The 23,087-nt window shown below is 41.6% G+C and overlaps 1 protein-coding gene across 5 annotated transcripts in view; it reads left to right on the forward strand.

The window, feature by feature from the left end:
• Window positions 1-18,366, forward strand: part of SNX27 (sorting nexin 27) — a 100,868-nt gene extending 82,502 nt beyond the window's left edge. For all 5 annotated transcript variants that reach the window (XM_064282599.1, XM_064282601.1, XM_064282602.1 and 2 more), the window contains 5 exons: window positions 4,117-4,206; window positions 13,452-13,601; window positions 13,949-14,077; window positions 14,461-14,520; window positions 17,742-18,366. In XM_064282599.1, coding sequence (XP_064138669.1) covers window positions 4,117-4,206; window positions 13,452-13,601; window positions 13,949-14,077; window positions 14,461-14,520; window positions 17,742-17,789 — 477 coding nt within the window. In that variant the 3' untranslated portion in view covers window positions 17,790-18,366. The remainder of the gene's footprint in view (window positions 1-4,116; window positions 4,207-13,451; window positions 13,602-13,948; window positions 14,078-14,460; window positions 14,521-17,741) is intronic.
• The last annotated feature ends 4,721 nt before the right edge of the window (window positions 18,367-23,087 follow it).

Genomic DNA, 23,087 nt, shown 5'->3' on the forward strand with positions numbered 1-23,087 from the left:
TAAATAGGCTTTCAATGAAGCCTCCTTATTTTAGCCACACCACCAGTGCCACCACTCATGGGTCTTTTGGTGATTTTGTGGTATAAATTGGAGTGGTCCACCACTTTCTCCATTACAAGTTTAACCAAACCCGTTGCTATCTAGTTGATTCCGACTCATAGTGACCCTTTAGGACAGAGAAGAACTGCCCCATAGGGTTTCCAAGGAGCAGCTGGTGGATTTGAACTGTAAACTCTTTGGTTAATAGCCGAGCCCTTAACCACTATGCCACTAGGGCTCCGCTATCAGTTTAGACATCTTTTTTTTTCCCGTTTTCTCAGTTACTACTCATCCATCTGCATTCCAGATTCCAAAATTTTATTCTAGTTGTTTCTTCCCATTCGCCCCTGCGGGTTTATTGTTTATTTCCTTAAAAAAAAAAAAAATCACTTTATGGACATTTTAGTGGGGTTTTAGGAGGAAGTAAGAGTAGATGCTTGTTTTTAACCTGCCATCCCTACCTGGAAGTCTGCTTTTATGATCTTTTCCTACAAGTGTTTACCCTTAAATCTGGCATTAGGTCTTTATATGGACGTGTAATTTTTACATAGTTATAATCCTAATGTAGATATAATTTAGGAATTTTTTTTTCCTGTTTTTAATTACCTGTAAAATTCTTCCATATTTCATTCATGGCTGAGTTAGTGTACTATATGTTGTTTAATCATTCCGTTTTATTCCAGGGTGTTTTTTGAGTGTACGATTAGAAGTGGTGCTATTGTCAACTTCTGCAACATCACTCTGTGTACGTGTTTTTCTTTTGAATGAGTTCTTGTGATTTACTAATTATGTTCTTGTTGTGTTGAACTGTTGCTGTACATTGACTCTGTCTTAAACTTTAAACCTTTGTCATTTTTACAAATATTTACTCTATTCCATTTTTTTCTCAGCGTTACTGATTTTTGTTTTCACATTTTATGTAATAGTATTTATCTATATTTTCCTTTGTAATTTCTGTTGCTTCACTTATCAGTACATATTCTCTCCTCAATAGTAAGTATGAGTGTGCTATTCTTTTGTAATTTCCAATATTTTATTTTTAATATTTAATACTTTACATGGGGTTTATTGTGGTACATGGTATGAAAGGTTGGTCTAAGTTAAATTTTCTCTGTTTTGCAATTCAGATATGGCCCAGCAGAAGGTATTAAATGATTTATTTTCCTAGTGTGCTATGCTTAACTTGTCTTTTATTAAATTTGTTTTTATATATTGCCTGTATTTTGGGTCTCTATTGACCCGTTTTTCTATTTTTGACTCAACACTCCCATTTGATTATTGTTGCTTTATAATACATTTTAATATTTGGTAAGGCTAAAGCTGTCTTCTTTTAAAGACTTGATATTCTTGCCCATTGCGTTTTTCCAAATAATTTTTAACCTGTTTCATAATGTTTTACGAAGTGTATCCTATTACTATTTTTATTGGAATTTTGTTAAATTTGTAATTTAACTTGAGAAGAATCACTATCTTTATTAAATGTAGATTCCGTAATAGGTGCGTAATGTTTCTGTTTTATTCAACTCCTCTTTTGTTTCTCCAAATAGTGTTCTGTAGTTTTATGTTTTACTTATGCCCCCCGTGAAATTAATTCCTGCTTACATGATATTTTTATTACAACTATGAATGGAATATTTTTTCCTTTGAATTGTTGGAACAGAAAAATCAGTAGCTAGGAGTCGGAGTATCTGGTTCAAGTACAACCTCTACATTAGGTAAATCCTTAGCGTAGCTTTGCTGAGATCTGTTAAAGGGGAATAATAGTACCTCACAGTTTTTGTTTGTTTGTTCGTTTGTTTTTAGTAAGTATAAAAATTTAAATGAGGCAGAGCATGTGGAATTGATTTTTGAATTATAAAACTGTAAGACAAAAGTAAAATATGTAGATATTTAGAAAAGCTATTGCTTTTGTAGCAGTATCTTATATCCAGCAGCTTTTTTGAACACAGATGATTGCCTCAAGTGATTAGACTAGAACAATTGTATGTTTTGGAAAATAATATTACATTTTTTTCCCTTATGAAGTTTTACATACTTTTTATATCATATTTTGATGATGGGAATATCTAGTACTACTGTATTTCACCAATTCTAAGATGTCATTGATTGTAAGGTACAGTTATTTTATATACTGCTAAGAAAGAAAAAAAGCCTGACAGTTAAACTGATCCATTGTTGATTGTAAGATACATCCCAGTTTCAGAGATGTTAAAATGTGTAACTTAGAATTGATGAAATATTAGATAATAATGATGATAAAGAGCCTTTTTCTCTAAAAAATGAATAAATTCGTGTTTAAGTTTTGGTTAAACCTGGCAGATTGAACACATATATTTAAGTTGCTCCTTCCTGAAAGCTCACTAAAATAACAGTAATGGAATTAAAAAGGCATGTACCCACAAAGACAAAGAGAAACAGGAAAGGAGACCACAGCAGATGAGAAGTGTCAGCAATTTACAAAAAAAAAATGAATGTTCAAGCAAATTGAGAGGGGTTTTGGTGTTTGGAACGGAGCCCTGACGGTGCATTGATTAAAGGACTTGGCTGCTAACCAAAAGGAAGCAGACTGCCACATCTTTCTCGTAAGGAACAGCTGGTGGGTTCCAACAGCCAGCCCTTAACCCCTGTGCCACCAGGGCTCCTTTTCCATAAAGATTACAGCCTTGGAAACCCTATGGGGCAGTTCTCTAGGGCCTACTCTGTCTTATAGGGTCACTATGAGTCCGAATTGACTTGACGGCAACAGTCTTTAAAGTATTTTGACCCATACTCACAAAATGAGAGCAGAGCTCAGGTTGCCCAAGTCAGCAGTCTTCTTATAAAGGTTCCATTGCACCTCTGCCTGGTGCCTGCACAGGTTATCCAGGGTATCCTTGCAGTATCTCAGCTTGGATTCTGAATGGCCTGGACAAATGATTACATTTGCTTTGTTGTGTTTTTTTGTTTGTTTGTTTCTCTCAAAGATCCGTTTTCCCTTCTATCAGATTTTTCAAGTTTTTCTTGGGGTGGAGAGGTGTTTGAGTGAGGCTGGGAAGTGTATACATATTTCTAGACCTGATCTAGAAGTTTAGAAGGAGCATTTCATATCTAGGTACCTTCATGTCTATATCAAGGCCTGTTGGAATTTTTTTCACTCACTGTCTCAGATTTGTCACTTCCTCTCTCCCTATTGCTGTCACCCTAGTTTAAGGTCCTGTTTTGCTTCATGCCTCAGGTACCATGATATCATTGGTCTCCTTTATTTCATTCCCTCCTGAACTTAATTCATTTGGCACTCAGATTCATTTCAGACTTACTTCAGAAAAACAATTTCTTAATGCTTTTTTTTTTAGCTCACTCCTGTCTGCCTTCTTAAGTCTAAATTTCTGTGCCTGTGTTTTAGGATCCTCCATAATCTGTTGTTAACCTGCCCATCCAGCATTATGTTTTACTGTCCCCTAATGTGTACCCTTTATTCAAATTAGACATATCTGTCTCCCGAATGTATACAAGCTCAAACCCATTCCTGTTTCTTGACTTCAGCTCATAGTTTCTCCTATTTAACTTTATTTAGCCTTCAGGGTACAACCAAGGCTTCCCTGATAACTATAATTACCAATGAGCAATCGTATCCTGACTGCAGTATGTCACTTACTGTCTGCACCGCACGTTTTTGCTACTTCTTTATGTTAAAAAAAAAAAATTTTTTTTTTTTTATGTTACCTTTAATGCAGTATTGTATACTGCCTTTCATTGTTCTGCAGTTGTTTCACATGTATAAATTAGCCACAATTTAAGTCTCTTAGCACCGGAAACCATATCCCTCACACAGGGCCTAGAACTATCCTTAGCACATTCCAGACACTCCTTAAGTGCTAATTAGTCGCTATGAGTTGGAATCGACTCGATAGCACTGGGTTTGGGTTTTTTATGTTCCAGGAAATATATCCGTGTGGCAGAGCTCATTGACAATGATGGTGTTGGTTCAGACGGATAAGACTTATTCTGAAAATGAATCTGTGTCTTTTTATTTTTAGCAAGAACTCATTTGATAATTATTTCACGTTCTTTTCTTCCCTGCCTTTGTTGTGGTGACAGGCTGTCGATGATGTGAAGAAAGGTTATATCAAAGCAGAGGAAAAGTCCTACCAGTTACAGAAGCTGTATGAACAAAGGAAAATGGTCATGGTAGGTTTACAGTCCCTGTAGCCCCTTCTAGAAATGCTCCTTTAGACCTGTTGTTCCAGCCATTTTTAAATGTGTCGCAGCCTGGTCAGTGGCTTAACTAATTAAAAAAAGGGGCGGGGAGAGGGTTCGAAGTCAATTGTGTTCTTGCATTTAGCACACAGAAAGCTTAGAGTGCTGTACATAGGTATGTAACATTATTGTTGATAAGAACCAAAAGTATTCTTTTGATAAACAAAAATGTACTAAAACAAAAGATGTGCAAAACATTATAATATAGTAAAGATAAAATTTTGTGAGAACTGATATTTAGATTTTAACATAAGAAATTAGTTGTGATTTAACAACAGCAAAATAATTTGTTTTTATGGCTTTTATTTCTGCAGTTGCTTAAATATCCATGCTCAATAGTGCTTTTGATTAGAGCTGTGCTAATTGATTCTATGACTACTAGCCACATGGGAATGTTTAAATTTAAAGTAAATAAAACTTGAAATTCAGTTCCTCAGATACACTGGCTACATTTTAAGCACCGAGCAACCATATGTGGCTTAAACAAAAAAAAAAAACCAAACCCGTTGCCATCGAGTCGATTGGTCAGTGCAGATATAGAACATTTTCATCATTGCAGAAAGTTCTGCTGGACAGGGCTGCCTGGAGTGTTCTTTAGATGTTTTAAAATTAGTTTCCAGTTTGTATCTGCCATAATAGAGGGATAGAAATTATCAGGAATAAAATTTGCAGAGAACATTTACAAAAAGTTTCACTCACAGCATTTTTAAATTTCTCTCTTGGAAAATTTACATATAGTTGGATTTTTACAATTAGAGTGTTTAATGATTTCACATAAGGCATTGACAGTAATTCGGATAGGTCACTTAAATTTCTTTTGTATCTTCTGCGCAATTTTTATAAGGGAATGTTCATCCATTTAAATTAATTGAATTGGGATAAGAATGTAAACAAGTCAGCCATTGAATTTAGCCCATACTCTTATGTGTAGGTAGGAGAGTTATTTTGTAACTTATATGATGAAAAGTGATAAATCTCTTTGCTTTAGAAAATTGCCAAAGACCAAGGAGCCATCTTATCTATGTTCTTCCATCAGACTAAAATAGACAATACAAAAGTCTTTGAAATATAATTAACTGTGGGTTGAATTTTAGCTAAGGAAATTGCACTGTATAAAGACAGAAATTTGTTTTTGAAACAGGGTTTTAAAACTCCACTTCATGTGTTAAGATAATGGTATTGTCTTCTATACATTCGTGCATGATTCTGACTAACGCAACTGCATCTTTCTGGTGGAAAGGGCCAGCCAAGGGGCCATCAAGCTTTACAATAGTTGTTTGCCTTTGCCAAAGCCAGCAGTCTCCCTGTTTCTAAAAAGAGAACAAAAATCAAAGTCATTGCATAAGGGCTTCTAATATACCAGTGTGAAATACATATTGATTTTTTGCATGTATTCTACTTCAAACATAGTATCTTCCGTTTATGCATTCAACAAAAAAGTACTTGTTGAATACCAAGTATATGCCAGGCACAGTGCAAGGTGCTAGAGAAATAAATGGGTTAGGGCTGTTCTGTGGCAACATATAGAAAAGCGGAATTTGATAGGCACAGTAATCTTTATGAAATTATTTTTAGGCTCAAGTTTATGTATTATTATCACCCAGTTAAGAACTAGAGTGTAACTGATAATGCTGATAACTTTTCCCATGAGTCATTGGAATTGAGTATAAAAAAATACTTTAACGTTTATGGAATTCTCTTGACTTGAAAACCTCATGTCAAGTTATGTATGTAACCAAACCATACCAAACCGGTTGCCATGGAGTCGATTCTGACTCATCGTGACCTTATAGGACAGAGTAGAACTCTCCCATAGGGTTTCCAAGAAGCAGCTGGTGGATTCAAACTGCTAACCTTTTGGTTAGCAGTCGAGCTCTTCACCACTGTGCCAGCAGGGCTCCCATACAAACAATAGATACATGTAAATTATGTTTTTCTTATGCTGGAGTGGCCTGATTTTGCTATTACTGAACTGACACATAAGGAGTTCCTATGTTAGTGTTTCTCAATGTAATTTTTAATAATTTCACATAAAGCAGTGTGTGTGAAAATGTTTCTCAAAATGTGGCTCTCAGTCCACCTACATGAAAGTCACTTGTGAAGCCTGTTTAAAATGCACTGTTTATTAAGCCAGGCTCTATGGAGGTAGGATCTAGGAATCTTTATTTTTATAAAGCACCCTGGTGATCCTGAAACTTTAGGTGCTTCAGAATTGCTACTCTAGGTAGTTGGCTTCCCAGAGTCCTCTGAAGCCCTCATTTCTGTTTTAGACCTGGTTTGACCCTTGGCAGGTTGTTTGGGAGAACAGAGTGGTCTCCAGAATGGACCTTGACCCAGTCACCCCGAGTGTTCCGCTCTGTTAAGTACTGAACCTTTGCTTCAATAACTGTCCTATTTCAGTATTTACCTGCCTGGCTGAATACTGAGGGTTTATAAGATGCCCCATGCGATACCTTTCCTTGTCCCCAGCCTGATGGGGACTATCAGCTAAGTGGTATGTGAGTCAAGGAAGGTAATTCAGGGTACATATATTCAAAACTTAATATGAAAGGAGAATGAACAGGATAATTTCGTGTTTTAAACATATCCAGGCACCTATATGAATATGTTTGAAAACAAAAATTCATTTGTCTTTTGGAAATTTTGGATTTGTGTAAAATTTTAAATCTTTCTCTTCTTTGGCTTTGTGCAAACCCAGAGGATGTAGGGGTTGCCCACTTAAAGCGAAGCAATACTGCCCAATTGGAGACTCTGAAAAAACCTTAAGTCTCCCCAGTGACTTTTACGTCTTGTCACCTCACCAAGGCCACAGGTTCCCTTGGTTTTCATTCCAGTTGTTTTTAGAACTTACATCATTAGGAAGTCCCCTGAAGGTCCTTTGCTTTCAAAGACTAACACCCTTAAATATGAAGGGATAAATCAGCCTGATTCAGAGGGAAGAGGAAGGGCGCATATGATGTGCCTAATACTGTTCTGGGCGCTTGATGTACATTCTCATTTACTCCTTGTAACAGCCATGCCAGCATTATCCCCACTTTACAGAGAAGTGAAGGCTGAGAGATCAGATTTTACCGAAGGTGGCATAGCTTGTCAGAAGTGGAACTAGAAATGCGGCTTGAACCCATTTCTGTCTGGCTCCAGTGCATATGCTTTTCTCTACATTAGGGAAGAAAGGGTGGCAACAGTCCTTTATTCCCCGACAGCATAGAGGAAGCCCCCAGGTAGAGTAACTTAGTGTCTCAAAGAGAGTTCAAGATATGTAGGGCTCCACATCTCTTCTGATCTCCTTTCCTGCTTTTGTCAGCATCGTTCTCTCCTTAAAAAAAATATATTAGGTGCTGTCGAGTCAGATCTGACTCATAGTGACCCTATGCACAACAGAATGAAACACTGCCTGGTCCTGCGCCATCCTTACAATCGTTATGCCTGAGCTCATTGTTGCAGCCACTGTGTCAACCCACCTCGTTAAGGATCTTCCTCTTTTCCGCTGACCCTATACTTTGCCAAGCATGATGTCCTTCTCCAAGGACTGATCCCTCCTGACAACATGTCCAAAGTATGTAAGACGCAGTCTCGCCATCCTTGCCTCTAAGGAGCATCCTGGCTATACTTCTTCTAAGACAGATTTGTTCATTCTTTGGCAGTCCATGGTATATTCAGTATTCTTTGCCAACACCACAATTCAAAGGTGTCAATTCTTCTTCAGTCTTCCTCATTCATTGCCCAGCTTTCACATGCATATGATGCGATTGAAAATACCATGGCTTGGGTCAGGCGCACCTTAGTCTTCAGGGTGACATCTTTGCTCTTCAACACTTTGAAGAGGTCCTTTGCAGCAGATTTGCCCAATGCAGTGCGTCTTTTGATTTCTTGACTGCTGCTTCCATGGCTGTTGATAGTGGATCCAAGTAAAATGAAATCCTTGACAACTTCAGTCTTTTCTCCGTTTATCATGATGTTGCTCATTGGTCCAGTTGTGAGGATTTTTGTTTTCTTTATGTTGAGGTGCAATCCTTACTGAAGGCTCTGGTCCTTGATCTTCATTAGTAAATGCTTCAAGTCCTTTTCACTTTCAGCCAGAAAGGTTCTTAATGAGTCTTCCTCCAATCCTGATGCCCCATTCTTCTCATATAGTCCAGCTTCTAGTATTATTTGCTCAGCATACAGATCGAATAGGTATGGTGAAAGGATACAACCCTGCCGCACACCTTTCCTGACTTTAAACCAATCGGTATCCCCTTGTTCTGTCCAAACAACTGCCTCTTGATCTATGTAAAGGTTCCTCATGAGCACAATTAGGTGTTCTGAAATTCCCGTTCTTCGCAATGTTATCCATAGTTTGTTATGATACACACAGTCGAATGCCTTTGCATAGTCAATAGAACACAGGTAAACATCCTTCTGGTATTCTCTGCTTTCAGCCAAGATCCATCTGACATCAGCAATGATACCCCTGGTTCCACGTCCTCTTCTGAAACCGGCCTGAGTTTCTGGCAGTTCCCTGACAATATACTGCTGCAGCTGTTTTTGAATGATCTTCAGCAAAATTTTGCTTGCGTGTGATATTAATGATATTGTTCTATAATTTCCACATTCGGTTGGATCACCTTTCTTGGGAATAGGCATAAATATGGATCTCTTCCAGTCAGTTGGCCAGGAAGCTGTCTTCCATATTTCTTGGCATAGACGATTGAGCACCTTCAGCGCTGCATCTGTTTGTTGAAACATCTCAATTGATAATTACACCAATTCCTGGAGCCTTGTTTTTCGCCAGTTCCTTCAGAGCCGCTTGGACATCTTCCTTCAGTACCATCGGTTTCTGATCGTTTGCCACCTCTTGAAATGGTTGAATATCGACTAATTCTTTTTGGTATAATGACTCTGTGTATTCCTTCCATCTTCTTTTGATGCTTCCTGCATCGTTTAATATTTTCCCCATGGAATCCTTCACTGTTGCAACTCAAGGCTTGAATTTTTTCTTCAGTTCTTTCAGCTTGAGAAACACCGAGCATGTTCTTCCCTTTTGGTTTTCCATCTCCAGCTCTTTGCACATGTCATTATAATACCTTGTCTTCTTGAGAGGCCCTTTGAAATCTTCTGTTCAGTTCTTTTACTTCATCAATTCTTCCTTTTGCTTTAGCTGCTCGATGTTCGAGAGCAAGTTTTAGAGTCTCCTTTGATACCCATCTTGGTCTTTTCTTTCTTTCCTGTCTTTTCAATGACCTCTTGCTTTCTTCATGGATGATGTCCTTGATGTCATTCCACAACTCATCCAGTCTTCGGTCACTAGCGTTCAATGCGTCAAATCTATTCTTGAGATGGTCTCTAAATTCAGGTGGAATATACTCCAGGTCATATTTTGGCTCTCGTGGACTTGCTCTGATTTTCTTCAGTTTCAGCTTGAACTTGCATATGAGCAATTGATGGTCTGTTCCACAGCCGACCCCTTGCCTAGTTCTGACTGATGATATTGAGCTTTTCCATCGTCTCTTTCCATAGATGTAGTCAGTTTGATTTCTGTGTGTTCCATCTGGTGAGGTCCATGTGTATAGTCACCATTTATGTTGGTGAAAGAAGGTATTTGCAATGAAGAAGTCTTTGGTCTTGCAAAATTCTATCATTCGATCTCCGGCATTGTTTTTATCACCAAGGCCATATTTTCTGACTGCTGGTCCTTCTTTGTTTCCAACTTTCGCATTCCAGTCGCCAGTAATTATCAGTGCATCTCGATCAATTTCAGACTGCAGTAGCTGATAAAAATCTATTTCTTCATCTTTGGCCCTAGTGGTTGGTGTGTAAATATGAATAATAGTCGTATTAACTGGTCTTCCTTGTAGGCGTATGGATATTATCCTATCACTGACAGCATTGTACTTCAGGATAGATCTTGAAACATTCTTTTTGACGATGAATGCAACACCATACCTCTTTGAGCTGTCATTCCCAGCATAGTAGAATATATGATTGCCTGATTCAAAATGGCCAATACCAGTCCATTTCAGCTCACTAATGCCTAGGATATCGATGTTTATGCGTTCCATTTCATTTTTGACGATTTCCAATTTTCCTAGATTCATACTTCATACATTCCAGGTTCCAATTATTAATGGATGTTTGCAGCTGTTTATTCTCATTTTGAGTCATGCCACATCAGCAAATGAAGGTCCTGAAAGCTTTACTCCATCCACGTCAGTAAGGTCGACTCTACTTTGAGGAGGCAGCTCTTCCCCAGTCACCTTTTGAGTGCTTTCCAACCTGGGGGACTCATCTTGCGGCACTATATCAGATAATGGTCCGCTGCTATTCATAAGGTTTTCACTGGCTAATGCTGCTTTTCGGAAGTAGACTGCCAGGTCCTTCTTCCTAGTCTCTCTCAGTCTGAAAGCTCAGCTGAAACCTGTCCTCCCTGGGTGACCCTGCTGTTATCTGAATACAGGCAGCATGGCTTCCAGCATCACAGCAACACGCAAGCCCCCACAGTACGACAAACTGACAGACACGTGGGGGGAAGAAAAAATATATATATGTATTACACATAAATATACACACAGTAAAACTCCCAGTTAGGAATATGGCAGAAATATTTTTCAAAACAGAAATGATACCTCCAATGTGAGCAGAACTTGTCTTGAGGCTCCAAGACACCCACTGGCATTTGCAGAGGTTGTAAGCAGCTTTGAGCAGAATTCGCTTCTTACCGAGCATGTAGGAAGTTCCTGATGAGTGTGCCAGGAGACTGACTTGGATGCATGCCAGAGGCCTGGTTGCAGGGCACTTTTCTTTCTCTTTTGGTGTTTTATTGTGGAAATTTTCAAATACATAAGGAAGTTGAAAGGATAGTACAATTAGCCCCTGTGCACCCATTACCCCATTACCCAGCTTCAGTAGCTATCAACTTTCTGCCATTCCTGTTTCATCTCTCTCTCACACATGCTCCCCGCCTCCCCTCTGCCCCCAGAGTTTTTAAAGTAATTTCCAGATACATCGTTTCACAGACTATTATTGAGAGACAGCCAAAGTGGTTCAGCCCTCCGGCCAAAGTTTATTGATCTTTTAAAGTTCTTTTTTAAAGCTATCATTTATTAGGAGTCTTTGGGTAGTGCCAATAGTTAATACACTTGGCTGCTAACAGAAAGGTTGGAAGTTCAAGTTCACTCAGGTGCCTTGGAAGAAAGGCCTGGTGATCTACTTCTGAAAAATCAGCCATTGAAAACCCTATAGAACACAGTTGTACTCTGACACACGTGGAGTCACCATAAGTCAGAATCAACTAGATGGCAACTGGTTATTATTTATTAAATGCCTAATATATAGTAAGCACTGTGCTAAATATTTTATATTTAATGTTTACAAATAGCCCTGTGAGGTAGGTGGTGGTGTTCCGTTTTAAAGAGGAAACTAAGGTTCCTGGGATTAAGTGAATTTACTTGCATTCAAGTAACTTGCCCAAGGTTGCACAGTTAGGAATTGATGGGGCCGGGATTCAAGCCTAGGCCATTCTGGGCTCAAGCTCTTGAATCACTCTTCTGTGTACTGCTTCCTGTCCCAATCTTTGCCGCTTGTTCTAACCCCAGAAGAGTTCTCTTTTTTACTGTCCACTCCAGTCATATTTACTAAAGCATAGTGGCCAGGAATTTCTTTTTGTTCATAATGCCAATAGCAGGGTTGGCAGCACCCACGTTTACCACTGATAAAGTAAGGGTGATCAAAAAGGAGGATGAGGTAGGATTGACAGGAGGGAGAAGAGGAGAAAAATGATGTGATGAAGTATATTTTGTGGCACTCGGAGCCTCTCTTCTAAATTGACCCTGTCCCTGTGTTCTTGGCTGCCCTTACAATTTTTCACCTTCAGAGTTGCTATTTTACCTAAACAGACATGCAAAGGAGGGAAGGGAGAATGTGGTGTGATTTTTTTTTTTCCCCCTGAGCCAGTGAGTCTTCTCAGACAGCTTTTGGTGGCAGAGCAATGGTCTTAGGTGCCTTTCATTGACAGCAGAGCCGTGGGTTGCCCAGTGTCCTTTTTGTGCCTGTGTCTGTTCCTCTCTTCTCTCTCAGTAAGGCAGAAGGCAACTCCCAGTGTATTCTAATCAGCCTGCCCATTTAGTTGAAATCAGCTAGGGTGCTGCACCTTTGCCTTCTCTCCAGCACCCTGCACATGTCACCAGCGTGCCTACTTCTTCCTGTGTCATGTACAGCCGGGGGTGTGGAGGCCCAAGGCTCTTTGCTTGTTTCCCAGGCATTCCCTGAGAAGAAAGCAGGTCGGAGTCCATGAATCTTAATTTTTTCCTCTTATTTTCCTTTTCCTATTATACTCTCTTTCCCACATTCCTTCCTTTACTCTCTCCTCTGTCAATTCAAAATAGAGTAACAGAGGTGCCAGCCTTAACTGTAGAGAAAAGACCAAGAGATTTGAGTGAGATTCAGTAGTTAAGAGACCTCTCTGCATTAGTCCTATAACATTGTGCTGTGAGAGCCGTGTATGTCCCTTTGAGTTTGGTCCAGATGCTTGTTAAGGAGACACATAACTGGGGAAGATCCCAGGGACAGTGGGGCTACTTTGAGGACTAGTTGGTGACAGTGAAAGGAGTAGTGGCCTAGGAATTAAACCTAGGTTCTAACCCTGGGTGTGCCGCTTACTATCACCTGTAACCTCAAGCAATTCTCATAGCTACTCTGAGTTTCAGTAAGATGACTAGCTTTTAAGGTCTCTTTCAGTTTTAACATTTTACAAATCTGAGATTTGGGGTAGCTTACTATGATCACTGAGATTATTGTTAACTTTTGATTGGAGAAGAGATGGGAAGAAACAACAACTCCCTTTCCTTATTTATTAGGCTGGATCAGATGGCCATCCCTTAGGTACAGTGAAAGTGGCATCGGGAGTCCTGTCTAGCCCTAGGGGTCTTGGTTACAGTGTCTCCTCTGGCTTCGTGTGTGTGTGTGTGTGTGTGTGTGGTGTGTGTGTGTATATTTAAGGGGGTTGAAAGTGGGAAAACAGAAGTTGGAGGTGGGATAAAGGATTGTCTGTGTCCTATCCTAGCCTAGGGTTGGGCATGAGACCAGAGGCAAGATTTCAGGTTGTTGGGTGAGAGTGTTCTCTTTTTCTTTCTCTTGCACCATCTCTTCACTGGAGTTTAGTTCTATAGTAACACTATTTCCCCTTTGTTTTTGCCTAGTACCTCAATATGCTAAGGACTTGTGAGGGCTACAATGAAATCATCTTCCCCCACTGTGCCTGTGATTCCAGGAGGAAGGGGCACGTCATCACAGCCATCAGCATCACGCACTTTAAACTGCATGCCTGCACTGAAGAAGGACAGCTGGAGGTGAGAATTCAGCATGGGGCTGGGGGAGGTGAGGAAGAGGGCCCGGAGCTCCGGGGATGCCTAGGTACACACTCACTTGCTATGTCTTAGTTCCTTCTTGAGGGGAAATGAAATGAAAACTGTGTTTTGACTGGGGTAGACAAACAGGCACTGGAACTACACTGATCCTCAACTTCCCTGGCTACTCTACTGACCTTTATTCTTGTGTCAGTCCTTTCCCTGAAATGATACAGACATCTCCATTCATTTCTCTTCTGCTGCCTCGCCCAGAACCACCTTACATAAGCTCCTCAGCACTCCCACACGCAGACTTTATAGACCTGACACCCTCGTTCTCGGTTGTTCAGAACCAGGTCATAGCATTTGAATGGGATGAGATGCAGCGATGGGATACAGATGAAGAAGGAATGGCCTTCTGTTTTGAATACGCACGAGGAGAGAAGAAGCCCCGATGGGTTAAAATCTTCACACCATACGTGAGTGGCAGATGGGGAAGCATGCTTGGGGAATGTAGGTTGGGCTTAAAGTTCTCCATGAGCCATGTATGTAAATGGAGAGAGAGATAGGGGTAGCAGTTGTCTTGAGATCTGAGCCCTTTGAATCTTAGATCCCCAGGTTCATCTTGTCTTTCCTTTAGGCCCAGCTAGTACTGGCAATTTCACATCTCCCCTTTGACTCGAAGTTACCACTAGAAGGAGCCAAAGAATAGTAGATGAGCCAGGCCTTGCGTTGCCTGTCGGGGGTTTTTCTGTAGGCTGAGTGAGCTTGGCAGATGGGCTGACTGAGGGCAGGAGTTCCTGGCCTGGCCCCATGGTGCCTGGCCTTGAGAAGTCAGTGAGGGCTGCTACTTCTTTTTCAGTTCAATTACATGCATGAATGCTTCGAGAGGGTGTTCTGCGAGCTCAAGTGGAGAAAAGAGGTAATTCTAAACAATTCTTGAATTGACTTTTTCATCTTTTTTTTATTGTTTGTTTAAAACTTATAGGCCTATGGCAAAATACCTGGGACCCTGACTTCCATTTCTGCCTGTCTAGGAATATTACTTAGGGACTGGTTACCCCATGTTACCTGGGACATTCTTCCAGAGAGGCTGGTCTCACGATGGTGACCACTATATGTCAAAGAACCCTGCTTTTTCCCTTATCTAGAGGGTGGGCATTGGCTGTAGGCTGTTCTGTCTGTCATGGCTTCACGGATCCTCCTCTACCTGTCTTTTTTTGTCAAATCACCCTCCAAAAGGGCAGCATCCTGACCCAGAAGGGCAGTTCTCCTCAGTTTTAGTTGTTCTGACTGGAGTGAGTCACAACAGAGTCTTCTAGGTTAATCAAGAATATATACGTTTTAGTATTACCAAAAATGACGAAGAGAAACCAGATAACTGGGAGCTCCTAAAAATCAAACACCTATGCTCATCTAAAGACTTCACCAAAAGAGTAAAAAGACCACCTACAGGCTGGGAAAGAATTTTCAGCTATGACATCTCCGACCAGCGTCTGATCTCTAAAATCTATATGATTCTGTTAAAACTCCACCACAAAAAGGCAAACAACCCAATCAAGAAATGGGCAAAGGATATGAACACACACTTTACTAAAGAAGATATTCAGGCAGCTAACAGATACATGAGAAAATGCTCTCGATCATTAGCTATTAGAGAAATGCAGATTAAAACTACGATGAGATTCCATCTTACTCCAGCAAGGCTGGCATTAATCCAAAAAACACAAAATAATAAATGTTGGAGAGGCTGCGGAGAGATTGGAACTCTTATACGCTGCTGGTGGAAATGTAAATGGTACAACCACTTTGGAAATCTATCTGGCGTTTTCTTAAAAAGCTAGAAATAGAACTACCATACAACCCAGAAATCCCACTCCTCGGAATATACCCTAGAGAAGTAAGAGCCTTCACACAAACAGATACATGCACACCCATGTTTATTGCAGCTCTGTTTACAATAGCAAAAAGCTGGAAGCAACCAAGGTGTCCATCAACGGATGAATGGGTAAATAAATTGTGGTATATTCACACAATGGAATACTACGCATCAATAAGAACAGTGACGAATCTGTGAAACATTTCATAACATGGAGGAACCTGGAAGGCATTATGCTGAGCGAAATTAGTCAGAGGCAAAAGGACAAATATTGTATAAGACCACTATTATAAGATCTTGAGAAATAGTATAAACTGAGAAGAACACATACTTTTGTGGTTACGAGGAGGGGAGGGAGGGAGGGTGGGAGAGGGTTATTTACTGATTAGTTAGTAGATAAGAACTACTTTAGGTGAAGGGGAGGTCAATACCCAATACACGGAAGGTCAGCTCAAATGGACTGGACCAAAGCAAAGAAGTTTCTGGGATAAACTGAATGCTTCAAAGGTCAGCAGAGCAAGGGCGGGGGTTTGGGGACTATGGCTTAAGGGGACTTCTAAGTCAATTGGCAAAATAATTCTGTTACGAAAACATTCTGCATCCCACTTTGAAATGTGGTGTCTGGGGTCTTAAATGCTAACAGGTGGCCATCTAAGATGCATCAATTGGTCTCAACCCACCTGAATCAAGGGAGAATGAAGAACACCAAGGTGACATGATAACTATGAGCCCAAGAGATATAAAGGGCCACATGAACCAGAGACTTACATCATCCTGAGACCAGAAGAACTAGATGGTGCCCAGCCACAACCGATGACTGCCCTGACAGGGAGCACAACACAGAACCCCTGAGGGAGCAGATCCGTGGGATGCAGACCCCAAATTCTCATAAAAAGACCAGTCTTAATGGTCTGACTGAGACTAGAGGAATCCCGGTGGTCGTAGTCCCCAAACCTTCTGTTGGCCCAGGACAGGAACCATTCCCAAAGACAACTCATCAGACATGGAAGGGACTGGACAATGGGTTGGAGAGAGATGCTGATGAAGAGTGAGCTACTTGTATCAGGTGGACACTTGAGACTGTTTTGGCATCTCCTGTCTAGAGGGGAGATGGGAGGGTAGAGAGGGTTAGAAACTGGCAAAATTGTCACAAAAGGAGAGACTGGAAGAAGGGAGTGGGCTGACTCATTAGGGGGAGAGTAAGTGGGAGTATGGAGTAAGGTGTATATAAGCTTATGTGTGTCAGACTGACTTGATTTGTAAACTTTCACTTAAAGCTCAATAAAAATTAAACAAACAAAAAAAAGAATATATATGTTTTAGGAGGTTTTGCTACTGCTTTACTGCTGCTTGTGTGTACCAGTGCTGGAGTGGGATTTGGAAGATTTTGAATAATTAACTACTTAATTCTCAAAGAAAATGGTTCAGAGGTTCAGAAGCTAATGTCAGAACATGAGAATTTATATTCATGGTATAGTAAAATGAATAGAGAGCCATATCTGAGTTCTATCCTGGCTTTTTTTCTCTGTGCGATTTTGGGCAAATCAGCGTCCCAAATCAGATTTCAGTTTTCTCATCTGTAGAACAATATCCAAGATCCCTTACAGCTCTAAAAGGCTGTGATTCTAGATGGGAAGTTGTATCCAGGGCTTTGAACTGGTTCAGTCATGGCCAATGAAGGGAGCTCAGAACAGACCCAAATTTCTACCATATGGGTGAATTATTATTTGTCAAAATCCGGGAATGGGAGACTCAAGAGGCAAAGTGAGCCCTTTCAGGAGCCTGATGAGTGAGATTGGATTATTGGCAGGTCTGTGGAAAGCGGCACACTTTCAAAGCTGTGAAGTCAGCTGCCATCTTTGAGCAGGGCACCACCATCTTTGAGTAGGGCAGCACTGGTTCCAACTCTGCTTAAAATTCAATGGGCAGGAGATTTGGTTGTTCTGCAGTGCATGTGCTGCCCTTGTTTTCTAAGAGGGAGATGAGGTTTCTAGCAGGGCTTTGACCCCTAATTTTTCCCGTTCTGGTTATCATTCCAGTTCACCCAAATTTTAAAAATTCAGATCTGTTCCGGTTTCACTTCTTCAGCCATGACTGAACCAGGAAGAACTGGTTCAAAGTCCTGGTTATATCAAGGGAAGGGGCTAATCAGATTTAATCATCCAGTGATACGTTTCTGTTTCTGTTTGTGGGACTGCCTCTAGATGGGAGGATATGTGGACACCTAAGTCTTCCCAATAACTCTTTTCTTTTTTTCCTTTCAGAACATTTTCCAGATGGCGAGGTCACAGCAGAGGGATGTGGCCACCTAGCCTTTCCTTATTATCCTTTCCCTCCTCCTCACCCCCATCCGCTTATCCCTGTTGTCTCCCATGTCAGACAGAGTAACCATTAACACAAAAGAAGAGAAAAAGGAAAAAAGTCATTATATTCAAAATCCCTAAACTAAATATTAATAGCCCCCTCTGAATTTCATGTTTCTGGAATTGAGCTGGTAGAGAACAACAGATTGGTCAGCACCAGGAGTCAACTGTGTTAAGATGGGAAAAGAAATAAGCCCAACCAACTTGCCAAAGGTATCTTTGTCCTTTCACCCAGGCCTCATACCAACAGACTCTCCTTGTACTATATTTTTAAAACTGGAACTATGAACTCCATCCATTTGCACTGTTCAGACATATATATGTATGTATGTAAAAATTATATATACACAAATTAGCTGCACGTATATACATATATATATATTTCTTTTTAAATTTCATATTGATGGCAGCACCTTTTTTAGCTTGTGTTTTTACACACCTTTCAGTAGGATTCATGACCTCGCTCTTGCTCTCTTTATTTTGAAACAAACTTTAAAAAGGAAAAAAAAAAAAAAAAACAAGAAAACATCTTACAGGGAAAATACCTCTCCTCATGAAGGACTCGAAAAGTTTACAACCTGCTTGGATTTTTTTTCCCCCTTTTTTGTATTGAGTGCAGATTCTGGCTCATGGTTCCCATAGAGTCTGAGGAGCAAGGATTTTAGTTTCTTTATCTTCCAAGAGGGTGCTGAGGAGGAGAAAGAGGTGTGTTTCTAAAGGGCAGCAAGGCTACAGAGCTACAGGGAGAGTCAAAAGACTTGGTGTGGCCTCTTGATTCCAGGACAATTTTCCTGGTCCATCTCTCTCTCTCTCTAACTCATGGCTTTCTAGCCACATGCTACATCTCCTTTCTGCTTCCCTAGGACCCGATGTATGCTGTCCCTCCACTGGCCCAGAATGGAGGTGAGGGTGAGCCCAGGAGGTTGATGCCACAGGAACCTGAAACTCCTCATGGCAGTGATTTCTTATTTTCCTGCCTTTTCTGAACTAGGGATAGTACTAGGGACCAGAGTTAAAGCTGATACCTTTAGGCACAAAGGTTGGACTTACGTAGGGGAAAGGAAGGAAGCAGTGCCCTATGTACATAAGCTTTTCCCAACTCCATTCCTGACCAGTAACCACCCGTAACTATCACATTCTCTGTGACTTCCTTAAACAGCAGTAGGGAGGGACCTGACAATATCTTCAAGGCTTTGGGGGAACTTAGAATTGATCAGTGGTCTTTGCCAACCAAACCACAGCCCCACCCAAGCCAGCTGAGGACCCAGGAAGGAGCAGTAGGAATATGGCAGCTTTGGGTTTGAGCTCAACTTTCCATTGAGAGGAGACTAAAGGAAGACCTTTTTGTCCTCCCAAAGAGCTCCTCCCTGACCTTGCATACCTAAGAGCTACATCCCAGGGACATGGACCAGGGCTGCCTGGGGTAGGACTACATTCTCAGTCCCGAGGCTCTGTAGGTAGTGCATGGGGAACACTAAGTCAGGCTCAGATGCAAGTGGAACACATCTTTGAGCCTTCTTTTTGTTTTTTTCCTTTCTCTTCCTTCCAAACTAAAACCTCCATAGGGAGGCATCTTTGGCTTTGTCTAACTGGGAGGCAGCCATGGTTGGTTGTAGTCAGCTCCACCAAGCAGTGTTGGGGTGGACTGAAGTTGCCATTTTGTAACTTGTTTTTGCAGATCATTGTGAGGCCATTTTTCTCCCTCTCTCATTCTTATCCTGGTAGCCGCTTGCCCTAGGGGGAGTATGAGGTCATATAGACATCCTCCCCTCCCCTTCTCCAAACTTAGGCAGAGTCACAAAGTACAGAACACAAGAATGCTGAATGTTTAAAGTTGGAGAGAGTGATCCCTGATTTGAAGGCTTTGACACAGGATTAGCTCTTTTTTGGCCTAAACAAATTTAACACTGAGCCGGAGGACCTTAGGAAAAAAGATACGTTGATTTCTCACTCCAAGATGCTAAAGAGGCTGTGACACCGGCTTTGTTCAGACTGCAAAAACAGGAGTTCTTCCCTACTCCCTCATAGTGGAAGAGGAGTGAAGAAACCCAGGAGGCCATGTGGCAGCCCAAATGCTGGCCTCCAGATATGAAACATTGGGGATACCCTTAGGATTTGGAGGTCCCTTGGAGTGAGTAGATGTTGCTGTGTTCCTTTTCTGGCATAGCATTTGCTTGGTGCTTTGGAGATGGGGTGAGGGGCCCCGTAAGTAGTTGGCCTGTTGGTAGACTCTATTCACGAATAGAGGATGTACCATGAACAAAGCTCCCAGCTGCAGCAAGGAGGTGGAAGGAGGGAAACCCTTCCCCCCACAGCAGGCCTCCTGTGATGGAGGCAGAGGCCACTGTGGCTCAGGAGTCCACAGGATCAAGCCCTTCTTTGCATGAAGCAGTGTTAGGTGTGACTCTCCTTTTCCCCCTTACTCTGTACATGCTTTTTCTAATCCCTTTTCTTAGATCTGGGTTCTGCCCAAGGAGGCTTCTACCCAGTCGTCCTTTGCAGTTTGTGTCTGGGAAAAGGGGAGACTCCCCTTCCTTCCCTCCCCCAGCAGAGTCAGCAGGGTCTTCCTGGCTCCCTCGTCCTCCCCTCCACACTCACTTTCTGTCCGCTGGAGCAAAAGCTCAGAGCTTTTGAGAGCAGGAGGAAAAGCAAGCTCTGAGAAACCTCCCTTGGGCCATGCTTCAGGCGCTCTGCTCTTTGTGTTTTTATTCTATTCTCCATTTTTCTGCCCTCCCCTTGCTCTAGGCAAAGCTCAGCACAGGTACCCATATGCATGTGCCCAGGGCAGCTTCTAGGCCTGGACAGAGCTCTCAGGGAGGAATTAGATAAATGTTCCAACATCCCCATGCCTGGCCATCTAGTTTCATCCTTTAGTTACCCATCCCAGGCCAAGTAGCCTTGGGTTATCCCCTCCTGTGGCTCCAAACCCAGTGCTTGGAGCAGAAAAATAGTGCACTGATGGGTGGTGACACCTCCCTCTCATCTCAGAATCTGCCAGTGTATGGGCCTGGCTCCTAGGAGGCATTTTTCTTAAAGGGGACTGCATCCTAGTTGGCTTGAAGTCTCCAGACGTGCAGGGACTACCGTGCCATCCATCTCCCCGTCAGCCTGTCTGGCTGGGCTGATGCAGCAGTAAAACCATTTGTTCTGCTGGGTTCCTTCACCAGCTTCATTGTGTCGCATTAGCTTCCTTTTGGAGGGAGGGTGATGTGGTGGAATACTCAGAGAGAGCATAGTGGGGGTGAGTGTACATTAGCTCACTGTCTCCCAGTCTCGCCCCCGTCTCCGCTTCCCCTAAATCCAAGCATGACATGCCAGGCCTCATTCCTACCGGGACAGCATCAGCTCACTCCTCAGCAATAATCCAGGGTGTGTGGGAAGTTTAGGGCTCTGGGGAGGAACAGAATTGAGGGGAGTGATATGGGGCGGGGGCACTTGACCAACTACTAAACTTGGACACCAGTTTTATATCATGCCCCCCTTTTAAGCCAGTGAGCCGGGCTTCAGTTCTCCCCAGGCCATGCACACTTTTAATTTATTTGAGAGAAACTCTAATTGTATTTTCACTGCGGTATCTTGTATTTTTTATTTGTGATTTAAGAAATGTGAAGAGAAAATACACAGACACGTAATGGCTAACAGTGTTTCTTCCATTCCTTGTTCTAGAGCTAACCACTCTAAAATTGTTTGGTAATGTCACAGTGTAATTAATTGTAACATATTCTTTTAAATAAATTGATTTATTGATGAAACTGTTCTTTGGTTTCCTAGACTACAAATCCTTTGGGTTGTGTGGGAAGAAGTGAAAGGGACCTTTGAGACTTGAGTGAGAATGGTCAGTCTGAAGACGAGAGGAAACATCTCACCAATTCTCCATAGTAACTAGTGAGGCAGTCTTTTGAAGACAGGGAATGGGGTTTGATGGGACACCCCTGGTTTAGTTCTGTTCCTGATGACGCCTTTGAAAATTCCTTCTTCCTCCTCAGATCTCAGAGTCAGTGTCATGTACCCCTCCTCTCCTCTCCACCAGCCTGCACAAAATCCATGTTAGCGCTCAAAAGCCTCCTCCTCCTCAGCCCGATGCACATGGAGTCTGGCAGAGCCCTCAGGACAGAGCTTAGCAAGGCCCCTCCCCCAACGACATGCATATACTTTTTCATCTTTTAAGTAACTCAGGAAACTTCTTCTCGCTAGGATCTGAGCTGAAAGGTACATATTACCCCCAGCAAATGCCGTACTAGGTGCGGTGGGTGACCGTATTCCCTCCTCCCTGCATACTCCCTGAGAAAAAGGGTGGTCCTACTTATGCTTTGTTTTACAGTGGAGATTCCTGCCTAATTACTTACTTTTAAGAGTGTCTACTCCTCTCTGTGCGTTAGTTCCTGGACTGAATCTGCTCTGAAAAATCTTGGCATTTGTGGTAGGTTGGACATCGTTATTATATTTATAAACTTCCATTTTTTATTAGTTTTATAACCGCTGACCATGTGCTTCTGCTCCTTAATTGATGACCAGAAGAGCAGGGACAGTTTGACATTTTGTTTAGCAGTTTGGGGAGAGGTACTGCTCTGTGTCTGATTCACCCAGCCATCAGCATTGAATATTTGGAATCTAATAAATATTACTATCTTAATGGGGAAAATGTTTTTTCTTTTTCCTTTTTTTTAGCAAGGAAAGAATCCATAAAGAAGTAGAAGATGGAATTCCAGAATTAGAATTTATTGAGTACCTACTATGTACAGGCCATCGGCTTAGATACTACAACAGATACAAAGGCAAAGGAAGTGACATTCTGCGAGCTCACAGCCTCACAGAGGAAATGAGAAGTTTACAGATGACTGTGATAACACAGTGGTGGAAGGTTTAGTGCCATCAGAACCATAAAAGGAAGGAGAGGGACCTGGATGAGGGCAATTAAGGTAATCTTCATGAAGAAAGTGGTGTATGAGATGAACCTTGTAGGCTGAGCAGGATTTCAACGAGAAGGCATTCAGCAAGCGTTTATTGAGCCATATCCACCCCCCATGAGCTAGACACTGCAGTTGTGGGAGTGAAAAGACAAGGAAAAAGGAAAGGATCAAACCTGTCCAGAGAAGAGCACTATTTGACTAGAGCTCAGGGTCTGTGTAGGAATAAAGTGGATGTTAAGGCTTTGGACAGCCTCGAATGCCAGAGTGAGCTGCTTTCCATAAAGAAGTGAAGAGCCAGAGAAGTTTGTCTTTAATCAGCTACAGTTTTAGAAAGATT

Source organism: Loxodonta africana, chromosome 3, assembly GCF_030014295.1.
Source record: "Loxodonta africana isolate mLoxAfr1 chromosome 3, mLoxAfr1.hap2, whole genome shotgun sequence".
NCBI classification, from domain to species: Eukaryota; Metazoa; Chordata; class Mammalia; order Proboscidea; family Elephantidae; genus Loxodonta; species Loxodonta africana.